The 25,670-nt window shown below is 30.3% G+C and overlaps 2 protein-coding genes across 5 annotated transcripts in view; one reads left to right on the top strand and one right to left on the bottom strand.

Annotated features, from left to right (window-relative positions):
* The first annotated feature begins 687 nt into the window (after nt 1-687).
* LOC126857128 (uncharacterized) lies at nt 688-16,363 on the top strand. Of its 4 annotated transcripts, XM_050606291.1 has the most exons (30): nt 688-1,297; nt 2,315-2,836; nt 3,334-3,651; nt 3,747-3,918; nt 3,994-4,257; nt 4,333-4,599; nt 4,860-4,925; nt 4,998-6,056; nt 6,781-6,906; nt 7,092-7,271; nt 7,544-7,972; nt 8,679-8,770; nt 8,855-9,003; nt 9,317-9,427; nt 9,685-10,029; nt 10,242-10,456; nt 10,749-10,861; nt 10,937-11,078; nt 11,192-11,292; nt 11,733-11,908; nt 12,333-12,619; nt 12,933-13,140; nt 13,233-13,416; nt 13,476-13,688; nt 13,933-14,058; nt 14,328-14,489; nt 14,693-14,842; nt 14,941-15,172; nt 15,251-15,430; nt 15,741-16,363. In XM_050606291.1, the coding sequence occupies exons 1-30, from the start codon at nt 1,229-1,231 to the stop codon at nt 15,875-15,877; spliced, it is 6,795 nt and encodes a 2,264-aa protein (XP_050462248.1). In that variant the 5' UTR covers nt 688-1,228; the 3' UTR covers nt 15,878-16,363. The 4 variants fall into 4 exon arrangements, with proteins under 4 accessions (XP_050462248.1, XP_050462239.1, XP_050462257.1 ...); XM_050606282.1 differs by having other exon boundaries at nt 4,860-6,056; XM_050606300.1 differs by lacking the exons at nt 6,781-6,906; nt 7,092-7,271 and having other exon boundaries at nt 4,860-6,056.
* A 187-nt stretch (nt 16,364-16,550) lies between these two features.
* The window catches only part of LOC126857157 (uncharacterized), a 244,949-nt gene continuing 235,829 nt past the window's right edge, over nt 16,551-25,670 (bottom strand). The window contains exons 10-13 of the mRNA XM_050606346.1: nt 22,945-23,147; nt 22,455-22,606; nt 22,297-22,369; nt 16,551-21,990 (exon numbers count right to left, since the gene is read on the bottom strand). Of these exons, the coding sequence (XP_050462303.1) occupies nt 21,969-21,990; nt 22,297-22,369; nt 22,455-22,606; nt 22,945-23,147 (450 nt within the window). The 3' untranslated portion in view covers nt 16,551-21,968. The remainder of the gene's footprint in view (nt 21,991-22,296; nt 22,370-22,454; nt 22,607-22,944; nt 23,148-25,670) is intronic.

Below are 25,670 nucleotides of genomic sequence, written 5' to 3'. Positions count from 1 at the left end.
ATAAAACTTTTGGCTTTTAACAATAATCAATGTTATTTGATTTTTTACTCTAGCTAATTTAATCGTTTATCAATTTATAGTTTAAAGGCTAAAACCGGAAATCAAATATCAATAATTGATGCAACCGGGCTTTGATATTTTAATTTTCATCAATATTTATTTCTGTTAAGTGCATATAATTACATTATAGTACAATACGATGTTTTAATAAATATAATATCGTAGATCTATTATAATGCGTTTTATATAGAAAACTGTTAGATTAATATAAAATAATAATAAAATTAATATAAAATTGAAGAAGAAAACAGTAAAATAAAATAATAAATAATGTAATAAAGCATATATATAATATAAAAATATCTCTTTGCTTAAAAAACACGATTAGTATATATATATGTCATGAATATACATGTTTTTTTTTAAATTGAATACTATTATTTACATTTCATACATATAATTTTGCAAATTTTTGTGTACTAATATTTGATTTGGGCAGGGTGATAAATCTTACGCGGTGTCGGCGTACCCGGAGGATTGTACAAAGTACGTGATGTGCAGTGACGGTAAATGCAAGCTGGAGTCGTGCGAGCCCACCTACGTTTTCGACCCGGTCACCTCTACCTGCAGCCATCGACGCCGAACTGTCAACTGCGATATCAACCTTCCGCGTAGACTGTAACTCGCGACGATGGAATCGCGGCATAAAAGTGTCTCTCGTACAATGATATTTTCTAAAGGGGCTTAATAAAACGACATATAAAATAGCTTATCTCGTTCATTTGTACTGCTTGTGCCGATTCCTTTATAAGGCCAGCTTGTGTGTTTGATAATCATCAACGAGCGCCAGAAGTTTGTTCGCTCATCGTCGATTGGCAAATAGCTCTGTTTGCAGTCGCTCGTTTATTGCGTTGACTCATGTCGGCATTCTTTTTATTTTACGTGTATGAATAGATTAAATTATCTGAGTATCTTTTCTATCTTTTCCTCACCATTCCTTATCTATATCTTTTGCATTCTCTGCTCCCGTTTTTCTCCGCTGTCGCATACGCCGAACTTAAATAAACCTCGACCTCTTCAACTGATAACCCTCCAGTTTCCATGAATCAGACTGCTTGTTTTCAAAGGCTATCTGCCTGTGAGTAAAACGCCGATCAGTAACCGAACTACATAATTTTACAAGGAGTCAGTATAGTACGATGCTCGGTGTATCGTGGAAGCATCGAAAATGACGATGTACTTGAAGCATTTTTTCGTCGCGCTCTGCCTCGTTTATTTTGCCGTCTTTTCTTCCGCGGTATGTGAATAGAATCATTGTGGCTCTTAGTGATACATAGAGTTACCTTAATTTCCATTTTTATTACTTAAGACTGTTTAAAAACATAATCTGAATGTGGATTAAACTAATTAAAATTGAGCTATAAGAGAAGACGAAAATATTTGATGTTTCAAAAGATTTAATGATATTATAACGGAACAGTACAAATTTGCCGTGCAAAAATTGTGCTAGTCTTATTATTTCTTCAAAATAAATGCGAATAAAGTTTAATTATTCTTGAAATGATAGATTAAAAAAAAAACATTGATTTTTTATCGAGATAATAATACAATATGACATTAACAAGTCAAGTTCAAAAACATTTCATTTGCATTGATTAATGGCGCATTATATATAGACACATGTGTGAAACGTAATATAAATTTGCAATCAAGTCTGAGGAACGTATAATTTATTTTATTACGATTGAACATATGTCATGAATATATTTTTTCTTAATTTATACTTATTATACATCACAGGGCTGTATACAAGTGTTAGAGTGCATGCTCATTTGAATTTACGCGTATATTTTTTTTATAATACAATGTTGTTTTTCTGATACGCCCACACAATGTACAATGATTTTAGTTTAACTGTTTAAATGTTTTCAAACGATATCGATTTAAATATATATAACAATACCATATAAATTGTTTACATTTTAATCTTTAAAATGCAATATGTGTTCATACTTTTACTGATAACAGTTAAATGAAACAAAAAATAACATATAATATAATATTAATAAATAATTTATAACATAATATTAATAATTAATAAATTGTTAAATATATTTTATTTATTCATTTATATATTCTATGTAATTGATTGTACAATGATTTTACTTAGTCTCGAATAAACTTATATAAATAAAACAAATATACAATTATAATAAATTATATATATATACATATAAATTTTGGTTTATCTTTAATCTTAACAATAAAAATTAAAACTACGATTGATTTATTTTGGTTAATTTCTACATCGCAGATTTATGATCCAAGCGCGACAACTACGAAGCCACCAGAGCGTCGTGAATCAATACTTCCTTGGAATTTGATTCAGAATAAATCGCGCATTCAAATAGAACCTCGTTCTCTAAAATGGCAACAACAGTCACGAGACAATATTCCGCCCAAATCTGACACTTGGAGCCCTTGGCGAAAAGCTTTGGGCAGCGAAATCGAGCAACGAACACATATTGATATTGGGAATTACGGTCCTGATCAAGTTCCCGAGCAAATTTCTGAAAAAATTCCTGAGCAACAACATAATTTGGAATTTGACAAGTGGAAGCAACGAGAAAATCTGAAACCTTCTATTGAATATAGTGATTTGATCAATTTTGATAAAAATTATAGGCATTCTGAGGATGAATCGAAATACGGAAATCGGCCTCATAATGAGATTGATTTTCAGCATAAATATCCGCAGAGGAATGACGATACTAAGGAAATAAAAGTGGGAGTTCAGAATGAAGATTTGTACGAAGGGGTGGCTGTTGATAGCACGGTAACTTTTAAAATTTCTAAGCAGATTTGTTTTTATAAAGAACACATTTACATTAGCATTAATGTTTTGTGTTTGTATGTTCAAAGAATTTAAGCTTATAGCTTTTATTCACGATCTCTTATTTCAATTTATGATAAATCTTGGTAGTATTTCTTTATTATTGACTATACTTTTACATCCTTAATTAATATAAAAGTCTAAAAGACATATAAGGCTCTTATACAATATTCTAAATAACAAAACTTGAAAAACTAAGTTAAAAAAAATATGTATTAAAAATAAAATATTTGACAGAAGAAGAGAGGGAGACAGAAAAAACTTCATTAAAAGAAAAAAATTTTCTAATTTATTTTAATTCTTATGTTATAATAGTTTTTGGATATTTATATTATAATATAACACGACAAAAAGTAATGACAAATAGCAAAGATGTACAAGAAATTCAATTTTTTCCAAATTTAATTTAATATTGATTTTTTGTCTTTTTTTTTATATAGAAACCGCGAAAGGAAAATATAATTCTTTCAAATAAGCCTCATCACAAAGTGGCTAAGTATGATTCTCGATTGGGCGTTCAGTGTCCTGATCACAATTCCACAGGACAATTTGTTTATCCGCCGGATTGCAAGTTTTTCGTCAATTGCTGGCAAGGTCGTGCATTTGTCCAACCGTGTGCTCCAAACACTCATTTCAATCCGGATACCCTTGAGTGTGATTTTCCACATAAAGTAAAATGCTACGAGAATGATTCCGCCTATTTTAGAGAATCATTAGACTCTGAATCCCAGGTTGATCGAAAATCGCAAAAATTGATAGTGGGTTTATATTTTATTTATTCTTTTCTTATTATTATATACATTGTGTATATTAATTTATACTGAGTTTATTGTGATTATTTGGTATCTATTAGGAACCAAAATGTCCATCTTATTTGATCGGTTTATTACCACATTATGGGGATTGTACAAAATTTCTGCAATGTGCGCATGGTGTAACCTACATTATGAATTGCGACACTGGAACAGTCTTCAATCCTACCGTTGGTGTATGTGATTGGCCGCGAAATGTAAAAGGTTGCGAAGGTAATAAATAATTATTTTTTCAAAGAAACAACTCGATGACGTAAAATAATGATTTAAATCTGTTGCGTTATGCAGATACTTTTAAATCTGAAGATGATGAAAGAGTACCACTTACATCTTTAAATCCGAGCTTTGGACGCGATAAGTCACCATATACCGAAGTAAAAAGAATTACGTGCCCTATGGATTTTACTGGATTATTACCTCACCCAGACACATGTAAAAAGTTTCTCCAATGTGCAAACGGTGCTACTTATATAATGGACTGTGGTCCTGGAACAGCCTTCAATCCTATTACGATGGTTTGTGATTGGCCGTACAATGTAAAAGATTGCGAAGGTAATAAATAATTATTTTTTCAAAGAAGTAATTCGATGGCATAAAATAATGATTTAAATTTGTTTCGTTATACAGATACTTTTAAATCTAAAGATGATAAAAGAGTACCACATACATCTTCAAATCCGAGCTTTGGACGCGATAAGTCACCATATACCGAAGTAAAAAGAATCACGTGCCCTATCGATTTTACTGGATTATTACCTCATCCAGAGACATGTAAAAAATTTCTTCAATGTGCGAACGGTGCTACTTATATAATGGACTGTGGTCCTGGAACAGCCTTTAATCCTGTTACGACGGTTTGTGATTGGCCGTACAACGTGCCCAGCTGTAAAACAGGTGATTGTAATATTAATAAATAATATAACCAATGTTAATCTTAGTACAAAATGCAGCATTTTTCTCAAAATAATTTGCGATCATATTTTCATCGACATCTTAATGAAAAAATTCTATATTTTTGTATTACTCTAACAATCAATATTAAATAAAATTATAGAGTAATTCTAAATTATTTAAGCAAAATCTATTTTTTAATTAATATTTTCTAGAGTAATATATTTTAAAAATAATTGGAATATACAATTTTTGAATTATAGATAAATCCGTTGATGAAATTCACAAGACAGGAGCTGGTATTTGGTCACCATCTGCCGAAGCTGGAGGTATCATGTCATGGTCGAATTCAGGTCGCTATAATCATACAACAAACACTCGTAATCATATTTTTCAATCAGGATATAGCACGACAATGAGTCCAATATATAGACCAACATGGAGACCAACATGGAGACCAAACTTTACGACAACCTTGAGTCCACGATGGATACCAACGTGGACAACCGCGAGGCCATTTTATAATCGTTCCGAGCATATTACACATTATTATAATCCTAGCCATGTGCGTGGAGAAAATCGGTACAAAGATCATGGATCGCACAATTCAGAATGGAAACCAAATGTAAATTTAGAACGTCCTTCTGAGAGCAATTACGAATTTCAATATCATTCAGATCGGCAAAAAGTGGAAAATCCGAGAAATGATCAAGAACCACAAGGGACTCATCATTCTGATCGTCCAGAAGGACCATTACAAGCACATATAAATCCAGATTATCATTACGGTTATCAATATTATCCTCCAGGTTACCATCATCATCATCATCATCATTATTATCACAATTATGGATCTACATCGAATCCTTCGGAAAATACAAATTGGGCTAATGCCGCCGCTACTAATAATAAAAAATATAATCAAGGATACTATCCTCCAAATACTGATAGTAATTGGCGTCCTGATTACAATTATAATCATAATTCCCGTCATTATGATCACCATCATTTTGAAAATGCTGCACCGGACAAAACAGATCAGAGGCAGTTTCAACCTCCTAGAAGATACGACGAAGATAACGTTCAGTTTTACGATAGACATAATGAAACTAAGTTTGACACCGACGGAAGTATGCCAGCAAATCGAAGAACCGATTATGACGTTTCCTTGAATAGACAAAATTATGGTAGGACGACTCCTGGGCTTTATCATCTTAGTTTCAATCGTACTTCTTCATCCGTTGGAAATATTTTACCAAATAGTGATAATAAATCAACTGAGAGTTGGGATCAAATTCAGGATGAATTGAGACAAGACGAATTATCTTCTCCTTGGACAGAGCAAGAAAATGTCGCTTGGAATCAGCCAGATAGATCTAATTTCAAACCAAGTACGTGGAATGGTCAAGAAAATCGAGGAAAAGTACAAACAGAAAACCAGACACATCCGTGGTATCAAGGTAAATAAAAATTAATATATTAGTTTATTATTTTAATAAATTACAAAGAAGATAAAATAGTTTATGGCTGCAGTTATTATATTTTTTAAAACATTTAAAATATTTTATTATGTTAAAATATATTTATTTATTATTATTCTTTATTTATTATTATTAGTATTCTTAAAAAAGATAAATTATAAAATATAAATTATAATCAATTTATAATAAAGTAATAATGCAATTTATAGTAATTATAAAATGTGTTGTACAAAATTAACTGGCAAATATCTGCACGCTGCATGAATTAACTTTGCAAAAAGTTGTACAAAGCTTGTTGGATTAATACATATATTATAGTATGACATCAATTCAATTCAATAAAGAATGCAAAATGTATGTAAATGAACAATGGTACTCTTTTTACTCTGTTTACAATGCATGAAATAATTGTAAAGCATGAAAATTATGTCGCATGTTGTGATGTACATTTCATGAATTAATGTTGAACAATCGCAACACAATAACAATTAAATATATTAAATATAATTTTTTTATATTTAATAAAATATTTATAGGTAAATTGAATAAAGTATTTATAGATACGCTAAGAATCAACACATTAGATAATTAGATGTAATGGTAAATACAAAATTTTTCGTGTATCCATTTTTGCTAAAAGTAGTATTTTTTAAATCAAATTTATCATATTACTAAATATGAGTGAAAGCTTGATATTTTGTAGGTCCTATTAATCGGACTGATAAACCATACTTGCAAAGTACGATTGACAGAGAGGCAGATATAAAAATGACCCAGTGGGCAACAAGGACAAATGTCTTTTCAAATTCCAAGAACCAAATAAATTTAGGTCTGTAATTGGATGACATAATTATTCTTTTAATTATTTGACAATAAATATATATTAAATGGAAAATTATATTATATGCTGATTATTTATAATAAGATGCAAATTATTATTTAAATGTAAATACAATTTTTCAAAATATTTTATAAGAGTTATATTTACATGATTTACTTTATAATTTATCGCAGAATCTAAAAATACAACTCAAGATCCAAGAACAAATTTTTATCCAAATGGTATATATGTCAATACAAGTGGCATAAAAGGTCATTATATCACGAAAGAAATCAAGAATAATGAAGGAAGTCCGAAAATTCATGAGCCGTATAATGCTCAGAAACCTATTAGATGGAGTAATATTTTCAATAGTATGTCTTAATTATTAAATTTTAAAATATTCTGCGCACATGTCCTTTACCATCTAAACTTTAATTATTTATTGACAGAAACTAATAGCTGTTATTATTTATTGTTAATACAATAAGCACTGACGGTTAAATATTGATTGCGGGGTGATGTTTATTTTATCGATTGTTCAAGTCTTAATAATTAAGCCGGCAGAAATAATAATCGTACATTTGCAATTAATAATTTAGAAATTTCTAGATGTTTGTCCGACAAAATATTTCTTTTTTAATAGGCACTGATAATAATTATGCGTTCACAACGGGAACGCCAATGACAACGACGATGGAGAGAATTTCAAATGAACAATCTGAGCTATCAAGGAAAGGACGAGATTTTGTAAATAGTACGACAAAAAGAAACTCGCACGATTTCGACATCACAAGCGAATCCAATTTACCTAATGTTTCCATTGAAGAAGATGATTATTGGAGCGCTAGCGACACAAAAATAAGTAATGTAGATTCTGCTACCCCGAATGTTATCGAGCCCGAGATAAATGATTATGACGTGGATGTGTTAGATGACAAAAATGTCTGGAAGCCCAGACTGGTTTTCGAAAATAAGACCAAGACCACAACAGCTCCATCGGTCATTATGAAAATTAGCCCGAAGAATATCGATGTCGAACTTTATAATATCGAAGCGGCACCATTTAAGGAAGGTAAGTTGAGGATTTGATTTGATGTAGATCCATGTGTTTTATTTATGCAATAAATCGCAAAAAAATAAATTTGGTAAGTACTTCTTCGATCGCTTCTTTAAATGGTTTTCTTACAATTCGCTTCTTGTGTTATTGTCGTGCCATAAAGTATCGTGTAATATCAAAATTAAATTGTAGTTATATAGATGAAGTTTTTGTAAGAAATATATAAAAAATAATCATTCTCTTTTATTGCAAAGAATAACATTCCTATGTGATCATTAAGAATTTAAAGTTAGAATTAGCAACAAAAGTAAAATATTCTCAATTGATATTAATTTTGATTATTTTTTTTTATTGAATATCGTAAATATATGATATAAATGTATATATCATAGATTCAATGAGATATTGTAAATATATTTTATTTTTGTGTAATAATTATTTATGGATATTATGCAATACGAATTATGGCATTGCAACTATTTCATTTTTATCATTAAATTTTTATTCACACAATGTGTTGTTTAGCTTGGTTTTGCTTTTTGCATGCGTTTTTATGTTTTGCATGATTTTAATTAATTAATATTATGGAGAAGCATTAACATATAAAAATACATACTTTTACAATCTCAACAATGCAAGTTGTTACACACGTTAGTTTAAATAAATAATAATAGCTAAACAAAATAAATAAATAAAATTTTTGTTTTATTTTTTTTTGTAGAAGAACCTCCATTTCCAGTTTATTATGTACCACCAGTGCAACCATTGACTCATTCGAAAAAAATCGTTCGACCAACACCCATATCTGGCCAGGTAAGAGTATCTATCTGTTGTACAAGCGAGTTATAAAATTTAATTTTAAAATTATAATGAAATAATATCTATTTACATTAATAGGTGATTCGCTTGAGAGGTGGCTCGGGACCTAATGATGGCTATGTTGAAGTGCAAGGTATACTACCTGGTTGGGGTATTGTATGCGATTCCCGAAATAGTTGGACATTGAAAGAAGCTCATATTTTATGCAAGCAACTTGGCTATATCAGGTAAAATGAAAATTTAAATTACATCTTAAAAGTCATGTCAATATAATGATTTTTATTAGACCAATTTCTCTTTTTCTCTCTCCGATAATTTAAACTTAATTATTAAACAAATAAAAATAGGTCATTGCATATTTCTTATTATATTTCTCAATATAAAAAAATTGTTTGATTTAATAAATTTTTTTCATCTTGATATTTGTGTATTATAAATTTTCTATATAAATTTTCCTATAAATTTTGAACTTTTTATTTCTTTTGAATCACAAGTAAGTAATAGAGAAGCAAGATATGACAAATTTCTTATTTATTAAAGAGGCGCTGAAATGGCTTGGCAAGGCAGAAACAATCGCAATGGAGTGCCAACTTGGATCGCTGCGAATACCGTAACGTGTCTTGGCAATGAGACTAAATTTCAATCGTGCAAGTAAGATAAGCACTATCAGAAATTTATATAATATTTGGTAGAAATAGTCGAATGACAAAAATTTAAATTTTTAGATCTCCCTTGATAGTAGTAAAATATTTATATTTCATATTTCTTGCTTTACTTGTTTCTTAAAAATCTCTGATCATTTTTTATTTGCAATTTTTTTCATAAAAAGTAGATTGCAACAAATACCTTTACTTAAAAATATATCGTGATAATTTTAACAATAATATTATAACAATAATTATATCTAGATTTACACACAATGAAGAGTGCCGTGTCGCTAGAGATGCAATTGGTGTGCGATGCGCTCCTAATCGTATAGTGCATTGTCGCAAGGACGAGATACCGCACAATGGGCACTGTTATCATTTGGCCCACCCTGATAGCGGACTCAATCATGCCGAAGCATTGGAGCACTGTACTCGAAGGAATGCACGACTCATCGACGTCACTAGTCAAGCGGAAAACAACTTTGTGTCTGAGTTGCTATTGCAATCGTATCCGGAAGTTAACTCAATCATGACTTCTGGTTTCGGTTTCACCACAATGAATCGGACCTTGTGGCTCTGGGCGGATTCTGCGCGTGCTAAATTCAAGTACAATTTTAATGATATCAACAATAATAACATATATTTTATTTTATTTGAATCTATTTAAGATTTTTATTTTATTTGAATCTATTTAAGATGTTTTTAATGTCAATCAAATAATTTCCTTTGCACGTCTAAATTTATGAATTAATTTAAATTATAATTATTAATTCGAGTTTCTTTTTTCACTTTAAATTTTCTATAAAATATTTTGTTAGATTTACAAAGTGGTGGCCTGGATGGAAGGATGATATGAAACAACCACCATGGGTAGGCTATCGTCCTCTTTGTATCGTGATGAAACGAAAATTTCCGTGTTATGAACGACCTGAATCGACATGTGACACAGATTATTTTTTTTGGGACACTGAAGATTGCGCAACTGCTTCGCAAGGGCATTTTTTTATTTGCAAGAGACCTTATGACGATATTGGTACATATAAATATACGCAAGATAAAAAAAAAAAAAAAAAAAAAAAAAAAGAAATTGCATAATTTTACATCTAATATAATATATTCCATCTCTTTATATTAATCAAGCATATTATAAAAAATAATTTATATATTACTAAATTTTATTAAATTTTACTTAATTTGATTCGAAGTACCAAATATAATTTCTGATATAAAATATGATATTGTAATCTTTTATAATATATATTGCGATAAATAATTGGCTGCTGAAACACTATTTGCAATGCTCTTATTCTTTTGCTTCTTTCTAGGTTGCGTATACGGAAAAGGAAATCAATACACTGGTAAAGCCAACGTAACAATATCAGGAAATGCATGTCTTTCATGGGCCGACGAAAAAAATGCACATCAATTACGTGTGAATGTAAATTTACTATTATATGAATAAGAAACGTGCTATTTATTGAATTTAGATGCAATCTAGTTTTTATTATCGCAGATTGTTAATAAAGAAGTTCGGGATAAATTGAAAACGCATAACTACTGCAGAAATCCTAATCCAGGAAAAGAATCGAGACCATGGTGTTTTACAGGACCTGGAAAATATGAATATTGCGATATTCCTGCCTGTGGAAATATTGGTATATCTTTGAAGTTTATTAATCGAACTTTTCCGTGTTGAATCATCAAGAGAAAACGCTGACAAAATAAATATTGTAGTAAAGAGAGATATTTTAAAGTAATTTCTTTTTAGATCCGAAACGGCCAATGTTGACTGGCCAATGCAAACCTAAACATTTCGAATGTATGCCAGGAGAATGTATTCCATCCCCATGGGTTTGCGATGGAGAGGAGGTGAGATATAAACGATTTCGTGCACACATATTCATTTCATATGTGCGTAATGTAAAATAATTCATAGTCAGTTTCCTTTAATTTCTTGAAAATATATGTAAAGAAGGATCATGGTTATCAAACACATTTTGAAAATTTGTCTACATTAAAAATGCTTTGTTACTAAAATTGGAGAAAAGTTTTTTAATAGAGCTTTTTTTAAACAATCTCTGTGTTTAGCAATATAAATTTTTTATAAGAATATATTAAGTTGGCTAAAATACTTATAATAAATATACTTAAAATTTTTAATTCTTATAAAATTTTTAAGATATATTCGTTTTTCTACTTAAAAACATATATTGTGTTTATATGTTTGAAAAAGTGCTCTTATAATCATTCATATAAATATTCATATATAAAATTATAATTTAATGTTATTATTATAATATGCAATTTAGGATTGTACAAATGGAGCCGACGAAAGAAGATGCATATTGGATCTTAATCTTTTTCAAAAATCTGCAAAACATAAACTTGAGGGTTACGATGTGGAAAAATGGTTGAACACACCGTTGAAAACCTGTGCTCTAAGATGCAAAGAAGCTGATTTCACCTGTCGCTCGTTTAATCACAAGTTTGTATAAAAATAATTGTTATCTATTAATCCGCAAATACAGCCATGTTGAAGAAAGGTGTATATTAAAAATTGACATATACATATACATACATATACACAATTATATGTGTATGTATAATTAATATTTTTATCTTCAATTATTTTATAAATTTAATTATTTTACAAATTCTCTTTCTAGTATGATAATAAAGTGTGTAAACAAATGATAGTTTTTATAATAATAATTTATATTATTTTTAATTGAGTTTGATATGAGATTAAGGCTGATACATATATATATATATATATATATATATATATATATATATATATATATATATACATCGTGGTCACTTATAGATTAATTATTTCACTATATAGAGAGAATAGAGCATGTTGTGTGTACATACATATATTTACATATTTACATATTCTGTTTTAGATCGGATGGTAATGTATGCTTATTGAGTAACAGCAACATTGGATTGACTGGTGCGCTTAAACCTGACAAGCAGTTCGATTATTATGAAATGAGAGAGAGAAGCATGAACTGCAGTGGCATGTATATCTGCAATAATCACAAATGCATAAATCAAACACAAGTCTGCGACGGCAAAAATGATTGCGATGATCGCAGTGATGAGAATATCTGCACTGCTGAAAATCTCGGTTACGATATTCGCTTGGCTGGTGCAAATAACAGTTATGAAGGTCGAATAGAAGTAAAAAGTAAGTACATATATCGCAAAAATAATTAAATAAATAAAATTTTTATTATTCTTGATATATTATTATTTCTTGATACTTATTTCAATGTCTTATTTTTAATTGCGTGTCATGATTTAAATCAATTTTTTTTTAATTTGTTTTTTTTTTCTGTGAATAATTGCATTCTGAAAATAGAAACCTTCTACATATATATTTTTTATGAAAAAAAAAAAAAAAATTGCACAAAAGAATAAAATAAAATTAAATATTTTAAAGGCCAAATATATTTTCTCTGTGTGTCTTTACTTTATAAATCACTCGATATCTCGAGTAGTTTTAGGACATTGGGGACAGGTATGTGACGATGGCTTTGGAATGATCAATGCTGACGTCATTTGCAAAGAGCTCGGTTTCGATCTCGGAGCTTTAGAAGTTCGATCGGGTGGATTCTATGGAAATCTCGAGCCACCTACGAGATTTATGGTGGATCAATTGAAGTGTCGTGGAAACGAGACTACACTACGAGAATGCGATTTTAATGGGTATATATAAAAAAATTGTCTCTATTTTATATTTTATTAATTATCGTTGCACTAAAAGTAACGGCTAAATTTAATAATGTTCTTGTTGTTAGATGGGGCATTCACAATTGTCAGCCGGAAGAAGCTGTTGGCATAGTATGTAAGACTGCAGTCAATACCTGTCAGGAAGGTCATTGGAAATGCGATAATAGTCCAACTTGCATACCTACCCCATTTATTTGCGACGAGGTGGTTGATTGCCCAGATCGCTCCGACGAGAGTCCGGAACATTGCGATGTAAGTTAAACAAATGAGCGGAAATAGATTTGCAGATTTCGATACGACTTTGATTTCAGGCACCGTTCGAGTTGCGCTTGGCAAATGGTAGCAATCCTTTGCAAGGAAGAGTAGAAGTGCGTCATCACGGTGTGTGGGGTACTGTATGCGACGATGACTTTACGAATGCCACGGCAACTGTTATTTGTAGATCTTTGGGATATGGTGGTATCGCAATCGCTAGGAAGGATGGCTTTTTTGGGCCAGGCCAAGGACCTATATGGCTTGACGAGGTGTTACATTTATAATTTACAATTGTTATATATTTATGATAACTTATATTTAAAATAACAATAATATTGATAATAACTAATTTAATGAAATAGGAAATAATTTATAATTAATAAATAACAATAAAATAGCACATACTATTATATTATTATATTTATTTATTACTACTTATTACTATTTATTTATTACTATTTATTATTATTATATTTATAATTTAAAGCTACTTTCCTTGGTTTTGCAAAACAGGTTTTCTGTCATGGAAATGAATCGCAGTTATATCGTTGCGAGCATAATCACTGGGGCCAACATAATTGCGATCATAATGAGGACGCAGGTGTAATTTGCTCACCTGGAAATGTTAATACTGCCGAGGTAATTTAAAACAAATCTTCATTGTAACGTAATTATTAACTGCCGAATGTTAACTGTAATGATTAAAAATTATTTTTCTTCTATTAGATATATTTGAATACAAATAAAAAAATTAGATTCAAAATATTTTATTTGAAAAATGTTAAAATATATAATACTTGTGTAAGCTAATAATAATTCCGATCTTTGCAACAATTTCAAAATAAACAATATTTTATAACATTTGTATAATTTGTTTGTTTATTTCTTGACCCTGATTTATTGAGTAGCCATACTGGATAAACAACCCGGAACTTCCAGAGCGAAACATCGACGAGCTACTTCCAACAAATTGTGGTCATCGCGCCAAAGATTTTAATGACGACGATGATTTGATATTTCAAAAAGTCGTACATGGTAACGTTGCACCAAAAGGCACTTATCCCTGGCAGGTAAATTAGTTTTACAAAATAAATTTCACCTTAGGATACTAATAGAGAATTATCTAATTATACATATCTTGTCGTAATATAATTGCATTGAGTGTTTAGAATTTTATCTTAATCCCAAAGTTTTATTTATACTTAGGAACTAAGGCAAAACTTTATTATATATTAATGATATATAAAAGAATGTGTGAAATAAAATTTTTTAGGCCAGCATACGAGTACGAGGGCATAGTCGATCAAGTCATTGGTGCGGTGCGGTCATGATATCGCCTCTACATCTACTAACAGCGGCACATTGTCTGGAAGGTTACAACAAAGGCACATATTTTGTTCGTGCGGGAGATTACAACACGGATGTGAGTAAAAATAATTGAACGCGCGATTTCAAAGAGAATGTATTTATATAGTATATTTGCTAAAATGTATTTTTTTATATTGCGTTCGATATCACCAGATAGACGAGGGAACGGAAATGGAAGCCAACATCGAGGATTATTACGTGCACGAGGAATTCCGCAAGGGTCACAGGATGAACAATGATATCGCTCTGATTCTACTTAAAGGCCACGGTATCCCGCTTGGCAAGGATATCATGCCGATTTGCCTGCCGCCAGAGAATATCGACTATTCACCTGGACTCAATTGCACGATCAGTGGATTCGGAAGCATCGAAACGGGAAAGACGAGTAAGCAAGACGCCAGAAAGGATTATCTTAAGTTGAATTTCGTTGGGTGAATCAAATTGTCATTGTTCTGTGTTGCAGCGCAATCAAAGGATTTACGATATGGCTGGGTGCCTTTGCTAGACCAATCAATTTGTCGGGCTAGCTATGTTTACGGCGAAGGTGCCATAAGCGAGGGGATGATGTGCGCCGGATATCTTGACGAGGGTATCGATACGTGCGACGGCGATTCCGGAGGTCCTTTAGCGTGCTATCATAATGGTAATATTGAAATAATCTATAGATTAATCACAATGAAAAAAAAATAGTAATGGCCTGTACAACAATATAAACTTTTTTAATAATACATGTATAATTATAAAAATATATTAATGTAATAATAAAAAAGAAGAAGGATAATAGTAAAGCCAGAAAAAAATTTTCATATTTTGAAAAATAAAGAAACGTGATTCTTTTTACTTTTTTTACTCTATAATTAAAGTATTTTGAAAGAAATAAGTAATATATTCAATTTTATATTTTAGATTAAATTAATATTTATAGTGATAATAATAGTAAATTTTATATATAGGAGCTTTTACCTTATATGGAATAACCAGCTGGGGTCAGCATTGTGGCAAGGCGAACAAACCTGGAGTTTATGTTCGTGTTGCGTATTATCGTCGCTGGATCGATCAAAAAATTAAAGAATCATTAGCGGGTAGATAAAATTTTAGATCAAAAAATTTTCAAACATCTGTGTATGTGTATGTGTATGTGTGTGTCTGTGTATGTTATACTTATTAATTTGTTTATAAGAAAAGTTAATTCATGTCGGACCAATGTACATAAACAATAATTGCAAATTATAATTTTATTATTATTTGTATATATATATATATATATATATATATATATATATATATATATATAATAAAATATTTACTTTGTCATTATACATATTTTAGAGGAGGATAAAAGTAAAGCGATTTAATTTTAATGATTTAGGAGGTATTAGAGCACAAATATGAAAAAAAAAATAAAAAAGACATTTCTATATTTTTTTAATCTTATTAAAAAAATTGTTTTGTCACTGTGCAAAAAAAAACATCTACTTTATACGCACACATGATCGTGTGTATGTGTATATTTTCCTTTCTCCTATGTACGTCATCAATCTAAAAAATTTAATAAATGATAAAATAATAAATTCAACATATCTTTTTCTGATTTATTTCTGATACGGCGGAAAATAATCCCCGCGTCAACATAACTAAAAAAAAAAAATGTGCAAATATAAGGTCTACAAGATGTGTTGTAATGTTCTGGTCTGATTTTCTCAAAAATGATATATAAAATAACGCGCGCAAAAAAGAATTGCGGATATAAATATAGTCGGTGATAATTTTGTTAATTTGCAGTTTATTTCATAAGACATCGTCGTTTCTACAGTAATATTGTAATTGCTGCATTTCTGTCGCTGTTACATAATTGAGCCTATTTTATGTACAATAGTCCCAACATTGTATATCTCTGACCCGATTCAATTCAAAGTGACAACTCAACGGATGGCGTTTATAAGTTGTGTGGAAACGTAGCGAAAGAAACAATATGCTTGCCGTATGAACTTACATATCCGAGTTACATTATTACGCTTTTATAATTTAGATTGATCAGACAGGAGCTAAAAAATTTCGTATTGCTCGTTTATTAAATTACCTCTCCCACTATTCGCTTTCTTGAAGGATAAATATATAAAAACGACGAGAACAGTAATCAATATGTAAAATAATAGCACAATTTTAAAACATTGATTCAATATAAAGTTCGAAAGACTTTTTACGCTTTAATATGAAGATTGTACCAAAATCATGATTCGTTAAGGAAAAATCTAAGAATTTGCGCACAGAAAAGTGCGACAATTTAAAGTTATCAATGCAATAAAAGTCTGCTAGAAAAAGTAATTTTTTATTTTTGAAAATATGGCATCCGTTTTCGTCGATACTAATGATATTCATGTTAAAAGATTCATGCTCTCATTGCATTTATTATTTATAGAAATCGTGCCACGATTATTCCTTTCGGTACAATCTTCGTAAAACTGAAAGTCAAACCTCCATTCTCCCAAATATATGTTATATTGATTTTTTTATTATGCTTACGAACACTTGGAAACATAAAAAAACTTACAAATCACATTAGATATACGATCGTTGAAGTCCTTTGTTGGCAAGAAATTAATTAATAGTCTCGAATAACAATCTTGCAAACGAGATTTGGATACGCTTGATGTACCAGGGTATGTATGTAAAAAAAAAATTTTGGGAAAATATTAAAAATATTAAAAATATTAAACGCATTGGTTGTAGATATTTGCTATAAGATGACAAACAAAGAATGAGCTCGCAGAAATCTATAAAAGAGATATCCTATCTATATCGCATAGTACAATTATGCTTTTTAAGGGAATGTTGAGTTTTAAGCTTAAAGCTGAAATTAATGTTTTAAATACTTAACTCGAATACACTTAATTTAAGCATAAAATGGCCCGAATCTGTGTCACTAAGAAATATATCATAATAAAAATATGGAAAAAGTATAATGATAAAAATGTAAATATTAATATACATAAAGATAAGTATTCTAAAATATTTTAATAATAATTTTTTAATATAAATCTTATATACATTAAGAGAAAGTTTTATACAGAATTGTAACGCATTCGTGACATAGTTAAATAAATCTCGAGTAGAGAAGAAAAGAGATTTGTGTAATAATTTAAATATATATATAAAAAAAAAAAAATAAATACAAGCTACGTTTAATGACACAAATTCGGATCAAACTAACGATCTAATGACTAGATATTAAGCAAGAATTACCTTCGTCATCTAATCAATCGCGCGCTCGAGGACACATACATACATAAACATACGAACATACTTTAAAGTCGTATTAGGCAATCTCGGATTGACCGATCCGCGATTATAGTCGCTGATACTAGGTCGTAGATTCTGCCGCGAAACGGATCCATTTCCGCTGATACCTAAATTCGATTGCGGCCTATACTTTAAATCTAAAAAACGTACAGATACGTATATAATCATATATACACACACGATTTTCTTCTTATGTACAGAATTATTACCTATAGAACATCGCTAGAGTGTCGTCGAATGCGAGGAGAAAGATAGTGATTGGATAATTGTTGATGGTCAAAATATTGTGCTAATAAATGGGAAATCAATATCCGGAAAAATATTTTGCTGTATCAAAAGGAAAGGAAAAGATTGTTCATCGATGTGCTGCATGTTCACAACGATATTCTTGCTTAGCAAACTTATTGTGTTGTGCTTGTTAAATAAATAATACAAAATGGTATGATAGAAAAACCAAAATAATGCTATCTGAAGAGCGAAATGAACGGCAATGATTTCAAGCGGATTAACGATATTGAGCAGAAAAGGTCGAAGCGATAATGAACAGCGGATCATGATCGATACGCGACCACGATATAACGCTATTATTATTGACAATGTAACACGCGCGCCGCTTAAAAACAAAAAATGATGGTGTAATTTGCTTTACTGTTGATTTACGGTAACGTGCATATGTTGGTTGTTGTTATTACTTAGGGAAAATTGCCACGAGCTCGCGGCATAACCAGATCTCGTTCGAATATCCGCGAATCGATTTGATAATAATGTTAATCGAGCTGATAATATTGGATGAAGATAATTATCAAATATATAACATGGTAAATGGTAAGTAAAAAACTGACGGATTATATATACTGGGCACTTGTAAATTTGTAAAAGTGTTAAAAAAAATGTTGTTTGTAACAACAAGTTTCGGCGCATGCTTACATGTGTTTTTTTTTTCATTTTTTATAACTACACACATTTTATTAATATATTTTACTATATAAAATTAAAAAAAATCTTTTATAATGAAAACACTGAGTGAGTCTTTAATAACAAATGCATATAAAAGATACGTAATAATGAAGACACTGTTTGGCGAAAAATATATAGAAAAAGTGAATGATTCGTAATGATTTGTGCATGGGTCAACAATTATCTTAATAATATATCGAGATGAGTATTCTTACGATGACCTGATTCGCGCAGAGCTCGCGTAATTTATCTCGTTTCGATCAATAAATTATACTTTCATTGTTACGCAATCTTTCTGTACACTTGGTGTACTAAGTGCATTTCGTATCTCTTGTCATTTTTTTACTTCATGTGCCGCGAGAGAAAAACGCGATTAAAATACAAGTCTCATAAAAATGTATATTAGTTACGAAAATGTGTACAAAGGAAAGAAAATCGAGATTGTCTCCAGTTTCTCGAACATATGAAAAATGTAAAAAAGTCATTCTCAACAAAAAAAAAAAAAAGAAAAAAACACGACTGACTATTTCTGACAATCAGTATTGATCGTTTTTGTTGACCTCAAAAAGAAATTAGAACAGATATGAAATTTTTATTAAGGACCAAATGGAAACGGAATGGACGAGAGGAACGAAAGAGTTGGAAGAGATTTTATATTTTGTAACGCGTGTTATCGTTTCGAAGAATAGTGAAATGTTATTACATAACATCGTTATTTCTTCAATTTATGTGTACACATCCATTTCAGGTAAACGAAATCGCGATTTGGAAACGCGTTTCGATTTGCGTGCAATTTTTCTCTCAGGCCACAAAGTCGTGACCCAGTGAGCAAAATTCGAAACAGTTTGTTTTTATTTCTCTCCTTCGATCGTGCAATTGCAATTTCCCGGTACTTTTTCACGCCATAGGCAAAGTTTATGTACACGGGAGAAACAAACTCTTGGTCCCTATAACTGCTCGGAAACACATATGTCTTCTTTTCTTGAATTTATCTAGGCAAATATTTGCGCTTAAATATAAAAAGAGAAATGGGTATCTCTCTCTTTCTATCTGACGTATTATTTTATGGCAGATTTGTAATCTCACTTCCTATGAAGACTTCGATTTTACGGGGAAAACATACGTAATTTCGCGGAGAGAATAGTGACGCACGCGTTAAGAATACGCGTTTCTGATGTTTAATATTTCATATATTTTTTTTAATAATTTGTTAAATTTTACGTTTAATATAGTTTTTCTATGATCGATCAAAGGCACGGCATACTACATTTACATGTTTAATGATCATATTAATTACCGAGCCTAATTCATTCTGGAAAAAATTGATCTGCCAATTTTTCACAATAACTTAATTTATTTGACACTCAAATGTATTCATTTACGAGTATGTTTACATACGCTTACGTATACATGTTTTACTGCTGAATTTTTTATGATCATTAGTCATTTGTTGATTAAATCGATAAATTGATAAATTGAACGTTGATAAATATTGACGAATTTTGAACACCTTTTCGTAAATTTACGTATGTCACGATATAATTTATAATTACAATTTATGTAAGATATCTTCAAATCATTTCTCTCTCGTTTTACTCGCAGTCAAATTTTACGAAAAATCACACTACTATTATCATTACAACCGAATTTATTTCGATCGCTATATCGCGCGTAAATCCGTAGTCACGTAAATTTTTCACGGATTTTACTTGCGTGCGTCACAGGAGAAACGGAAACGGCGACTATTATTTTATCGAATCAATTTATGTCAAACGCACGAGAAACACGGCCGAGCCATGTCAATCAATTCGCCGATATTTTCGATTTCTTCATCATCCTCGCCTCGATTGATGATCGTTTTCGCGATTGGTTGCTCATCCTCTTAAGTACGTGCATGACGAGATTTTCTTACGACCTATCGCTCCCAAATTTATCGCCCGGGCTTACTCTACAGGAACGACCCTACTTCTCACACCTAAATGTCTGTTAACGTATATCAAAAGGACTATGTACAAAAGATCGAGCACGTCACTCGCGTCTTTCTCGAGCGGGTTCGAAATCCTTGTATCGTATTCGGGAATTGTCCGGAAATATAAAGAGAATCGTGCGATTCGATTCTCGCGCTCGAGAGAAAAGCTGCCAACGAGTCGAAGACTTAGGAACTATACTTACGGCTACGCGACATTGTCGAGCGAATTTCACAATCATCTTCAAGACGTGCATAACTCAATATTCATGGCCACGATGACCATAAAAGTTTTCGGCTATTAAAATGGTCGAAGCTTCGATTCATGATACTCATAAATACTATCGAAATCGATCGATCGGTAGAATTTCATTTTATTGACGACTCGCATTTTAATACCGATTGCCCCTTAGGCACATGTCAATTATTTACTCCCTATATTGTTAGATTTTTAAAATAAAAAAATTTTGAATAAATGTCATACCTATTGCGTTGCACAAATGATATCTTTTTCCGATGATAATTTGCAGATATCGAATAATTAACAAAAGCTCGTTCAAAGATAAAATCGAGAGAATAAAAAATTAAATACTTAATAAAAAATTAAATACTTTAAACTGTATATATAGTTAAAATAAATAAAAAATCAAAAAATAGAAAGTCAAGCGATAATTGTACAGATCGCGATTAAATGACGTTTCCGATGATGCCAAATCGTCATTGAGAATTTTTAATCATCATAAAAATTCGCAAGACAGAAATACCTAATCTCACGTAAGTCGTCCCAGTAATACTTTAATTAGCTGTCGCGATCTTTCACTTCATTTTTTTCTCTCATCATTTTCTTCACGAATAAACTAACTACGATTATGAATATATTAATATTTATAAATGTATCTCCACATGTATATCTATATCAATATCGTTCCCATTCGGCATGTTTTGGCATAGCTCGCTTTCACTGGGCATTCATCTCAGATCTGTTAACATATAATTGCAATAAAATCCTCATTTTTTGCTACGTTTAGTAAAAGCAAGTAGTTTTCTAAAATTATTTTACTTATATAAATATTAATAACAGAATCGTTTAGAAATTCAAATAAAACTTTATTATATTATACATAACAAAAATTTGTTTTATTAATATTGGATATAAAGAAATTCCATCCTAATTTCTATCGTTTTTGTTCGATTTAAATACTTTTTTTAAATATTAAAAAAAAAATAATAATAATATGTATTTCGCAAAGGATGTATGTCTACATAATACATGTTGTGATACTCACTTTAAAGCTTTATAACGTTCCTTTTCCGGATTATTATCGGGCGGTTCGCACTCGAAAGACGCTAGCGCAAGTGCTGTAACAGAAAAAAGAACAGAAATTTGTCGAATTCAATCATTTTGACATATTTTCCACAGTAGGATAAATTAAATATTGCTTACTGTTTTCCGTTAGCACGGGACTCGCCTGAAGAAAAGCAATGACGCGTGGATTCTTCTCGAATGGACAGGCAACTTGCTTCCACGCGATAAATTCAGTTACCTGCTTCGCTAGCTGCCAGAATTTCTCAAAATTGATATGGCCGTTTGGCAATCTGAAATGCATAAGTAAACTTGAGCAGTGGAAATTAATTAGCTTTGAGAAAGCTCGTCGCGCTTAGGCATACGTTAGGCATTGTATCTGACACATTATAGATGAATAATTTTAATCTCTATAATAATAATGCCAAAGTTGTGTTGACATCAGACACGTGTAACTATTCAGATATACGTCAGATATATCTGACCAGTTATCTAATTTATTATAAAATTATTGCGTGTGCAATATTAATAATGATAAATTAAATGTAAAATAGAATGTCTCATGCAATATATTCATAATTTAAAATATATTTAACTCTGTGAATAGATCAACAGAAAAAATATTCCTCACTTGTTGCTGCAGCCTTCATTGAGGAAATAAAGATCCTTAACGAGAAGGCTGAAGAAGGGCACTACGATCCGTTGGCGTTCGTCTGTAGCACCAGCGCTACGCCACATTGCGGCCTTCAACGTGCTGCGATAGCTGCTAAAATTGCTGCTAGGATCCATCTGATGCTCCAAAATTGAGAACTTGGCAGATTGTACTTTCGACCACTAAAAGTCAAAATAAAAATGTGTCCTATCTATATCGCAGCGCAATCGATCAGAGCTTAATGTAATCATTTTAAAATATAATAAAATTATCTATTGGAATATAATGACATATGAATGTCAAAAAAAGGTAGTTTTGTGTAAAGTAAAAAAAAAAAAATAATTTTCCATAAAAAGAAATATGTATTATGATCATAATTATAAAAATAAAAAGAGAAAGATAATTATTAATGTTTTAAAAAATACAACAAGACATTACTTTATATTATGATACTTAATATTATGCTTAATACTGTCTTGATATTCGCAGCGCAATACGAAATCTGAGCAAATATCTCAGGATTGAAGATCATTTGCAGTTTCAATTCAAATCCGTTCTTTAGTCTAATCTGATGCGAAAAGCATGCTTCGTTCGTTTAAGAATTCTGTAACTCGATGGATAATATTTGCATTTGATTCAAGTCTCAGAATTAAGATACGATCGAAATGCTGTTACATCTTCTAATCTCAATCTCTATTTATTATAACAAACTCTTTGCTACTGATAGCGGTTTATCGTTCTTATAAATCTCTTTACTTTATCTCATTTTTTTTCTTTCTTCAATATTAAAATAAACTCTCCCTCTCTCTACACACGCATACATATACACAAATATACATTATAAATTTTTTTTATAGTATTTTTGATAAGGACTTTAAATTTTTTAAATGCGTGGATCTCTTTGTTTATTCTTATACATTTTATTTGCATATATCTGCAATCTTTTAAATATATATTTAAGATTATTGGGCCAGATCAATAAATCAGAGTTAAATTTTATAAATAATTTTCTATTTTGTAAAATTTTTGTTTTGTTCGTCGAGACTTTGGTTCTTGATTTTGTCTTGCCTGATCTCCAGAGAATAACCTCTTGCCTATCATGGGAGCCATTTTTCTTGGTCCGACTCGATTCGACTCTACCGGAAAGGCTCGTCTAGAGCAAAAACAGTAGCAATCGGGGACTCTTGCCAGATCCGGTAAATTGAAACTGGCTACGACAGAAAAGATGCCGGAATATCGCGTGTGGAAGAAACGAAATCTACTTTTTAGAAAAAGATCAGCAAAAAAATGGATACGTGACGCAAGGGATGCAAGTAATCAGGAATCTCTTTCAAAAAAAGCTTTTTCAAGATCTCTATTAAAGTAGTCTGAAAAACTCTTCAAAATTCAATTGGTAATTTTTACCAATATAGGACAAAATTGTATTAACAGGCACAGTTTTATACGAGGAAAAAGAGTTAATTAAATAAAATTAATAAAATCGAATGACAAAAATCTCACAAATATATTTACATATGCAAGTAACAGATCTATATTTTAATTATAATATAGTATATAACTTTGAAATTTTAAATAATATAATTGTGTATAACAAATATTTTAATGTTTACTGTAGAAATAAATCCTGACGCTGAGAAAGAATTAACATGAGTTCTATTATATTTTTATATTACTTTTCTTTTTTGTAATTATTTTTCCAGCAGTACTTCTTCTTGCTTCTTTTCTCTTATCTGTATATTTATCATTTCCGACTATTACTTGAAGATTTGCAACTTAAGAAAACTCCATTTCAAGCTAGCTTTTCTACACTTGTTTTAGTAAGTAAAAGAATCTCATCATCGGACGAGCAGGATTACGGATGTAAATTATCCTTCAGCGTATAAAATGAAATGACGATGCGAATACGCGGAATGAAAGCGAATAGTCGTGAACAAACATAGTTAGCTTTTTGAAAAGCGAATAATTTTTTTCATTGGCAAAGATGTCTTTTGCAGATTATTTACCCAGTAAATTAATCCCCACTGCTGTGATATCATATCTTGCATTAATGTCATATTTTAGGATTTCACGCTATATTCTAATGCTGAAAGATAAATCATGAACTGATTTATATATATATATATATATATATATATATATATATATATATATATATATATATTCAGTGATATACTTTTAATTTAATTTGTTTTATCAATTTATAAGAATTGATAAAACAAATAAAATTCAAAAGTATATCACTGATTATATATAACAATAAAAAAAGAAATAAATAGAGAAAAAATTAAATTTTATATTAAATAAACAATATATTTAAAGAAAAGTAAGTGTTTCAATGCTACTTGTTTTTTTTTCTAATTAAACAAAGTTATATACAATAAATAAAATTCCCGAAAAATATAAAATCATCAAAAATTATCTATTATATATTGTATTATTTTCAAATATATATTTCGCTTATATATATATGTATATGTTAGTATGTAAAACTATTTTATTTATATTTCATTATCATTTATATTTATCTCATTAAATTTCATTATCATTTATTCATATCATGTTTAAAATAGACATATGCTCGTTCTTTTTTTATTTTCTCAATAGTGGGTATGTGTATGTGGGTGTGTGTATGTGTAAAAGATAACATACGTTGTTTCCTTCCTTCCGCGAATTTTCTTTGATCCGTTAATACGGCATCTAAAGTC

The sequence above is a fragment of the Cataglyphis hispanica genome, chromosome 2 (genome assembly GCF_021464435.1).
Source record: "Cataglyphis hispanica isolate Lineage 1 chromosome 2, ULB_Chis1_1.0, whole genome shotgun sequence".
Taxonomy (NCBI): Eukaryota; Metazoa; Arthropoda; class Insecta; order Hymenoptera; family Formicidae; genus Cataglyphis; species Cataglyphis hispanica.
This window is presented reverse-complemented; position numbering and strand designations above follow the sequence as displayed.

Bases quoted from the DNA above. Each gene is read 5' to 3' on its own strand.
- LOC126857128 (XM_050606282.1), top strand. From the start codon at position 1,229: ATGACGATGTACTTGAAGCATTTTTTCGTCGCGCTCTGCCTCGTTTAT. The intron at 13,141-13,232 runs GTATATATAAAA...TCTTGTTGTTAG, and splicing joins CGAGAATGCGATTTTAATGG to ATGGGGCATTCACAATTGTC. The intron at 15,173-15,250 runs GTAAGCAAGACG...TCTGTGTTGCAG, and splicing joins CATCGAAACGGGAAAGACGA to CGCAATCAAAGGATTTACGA.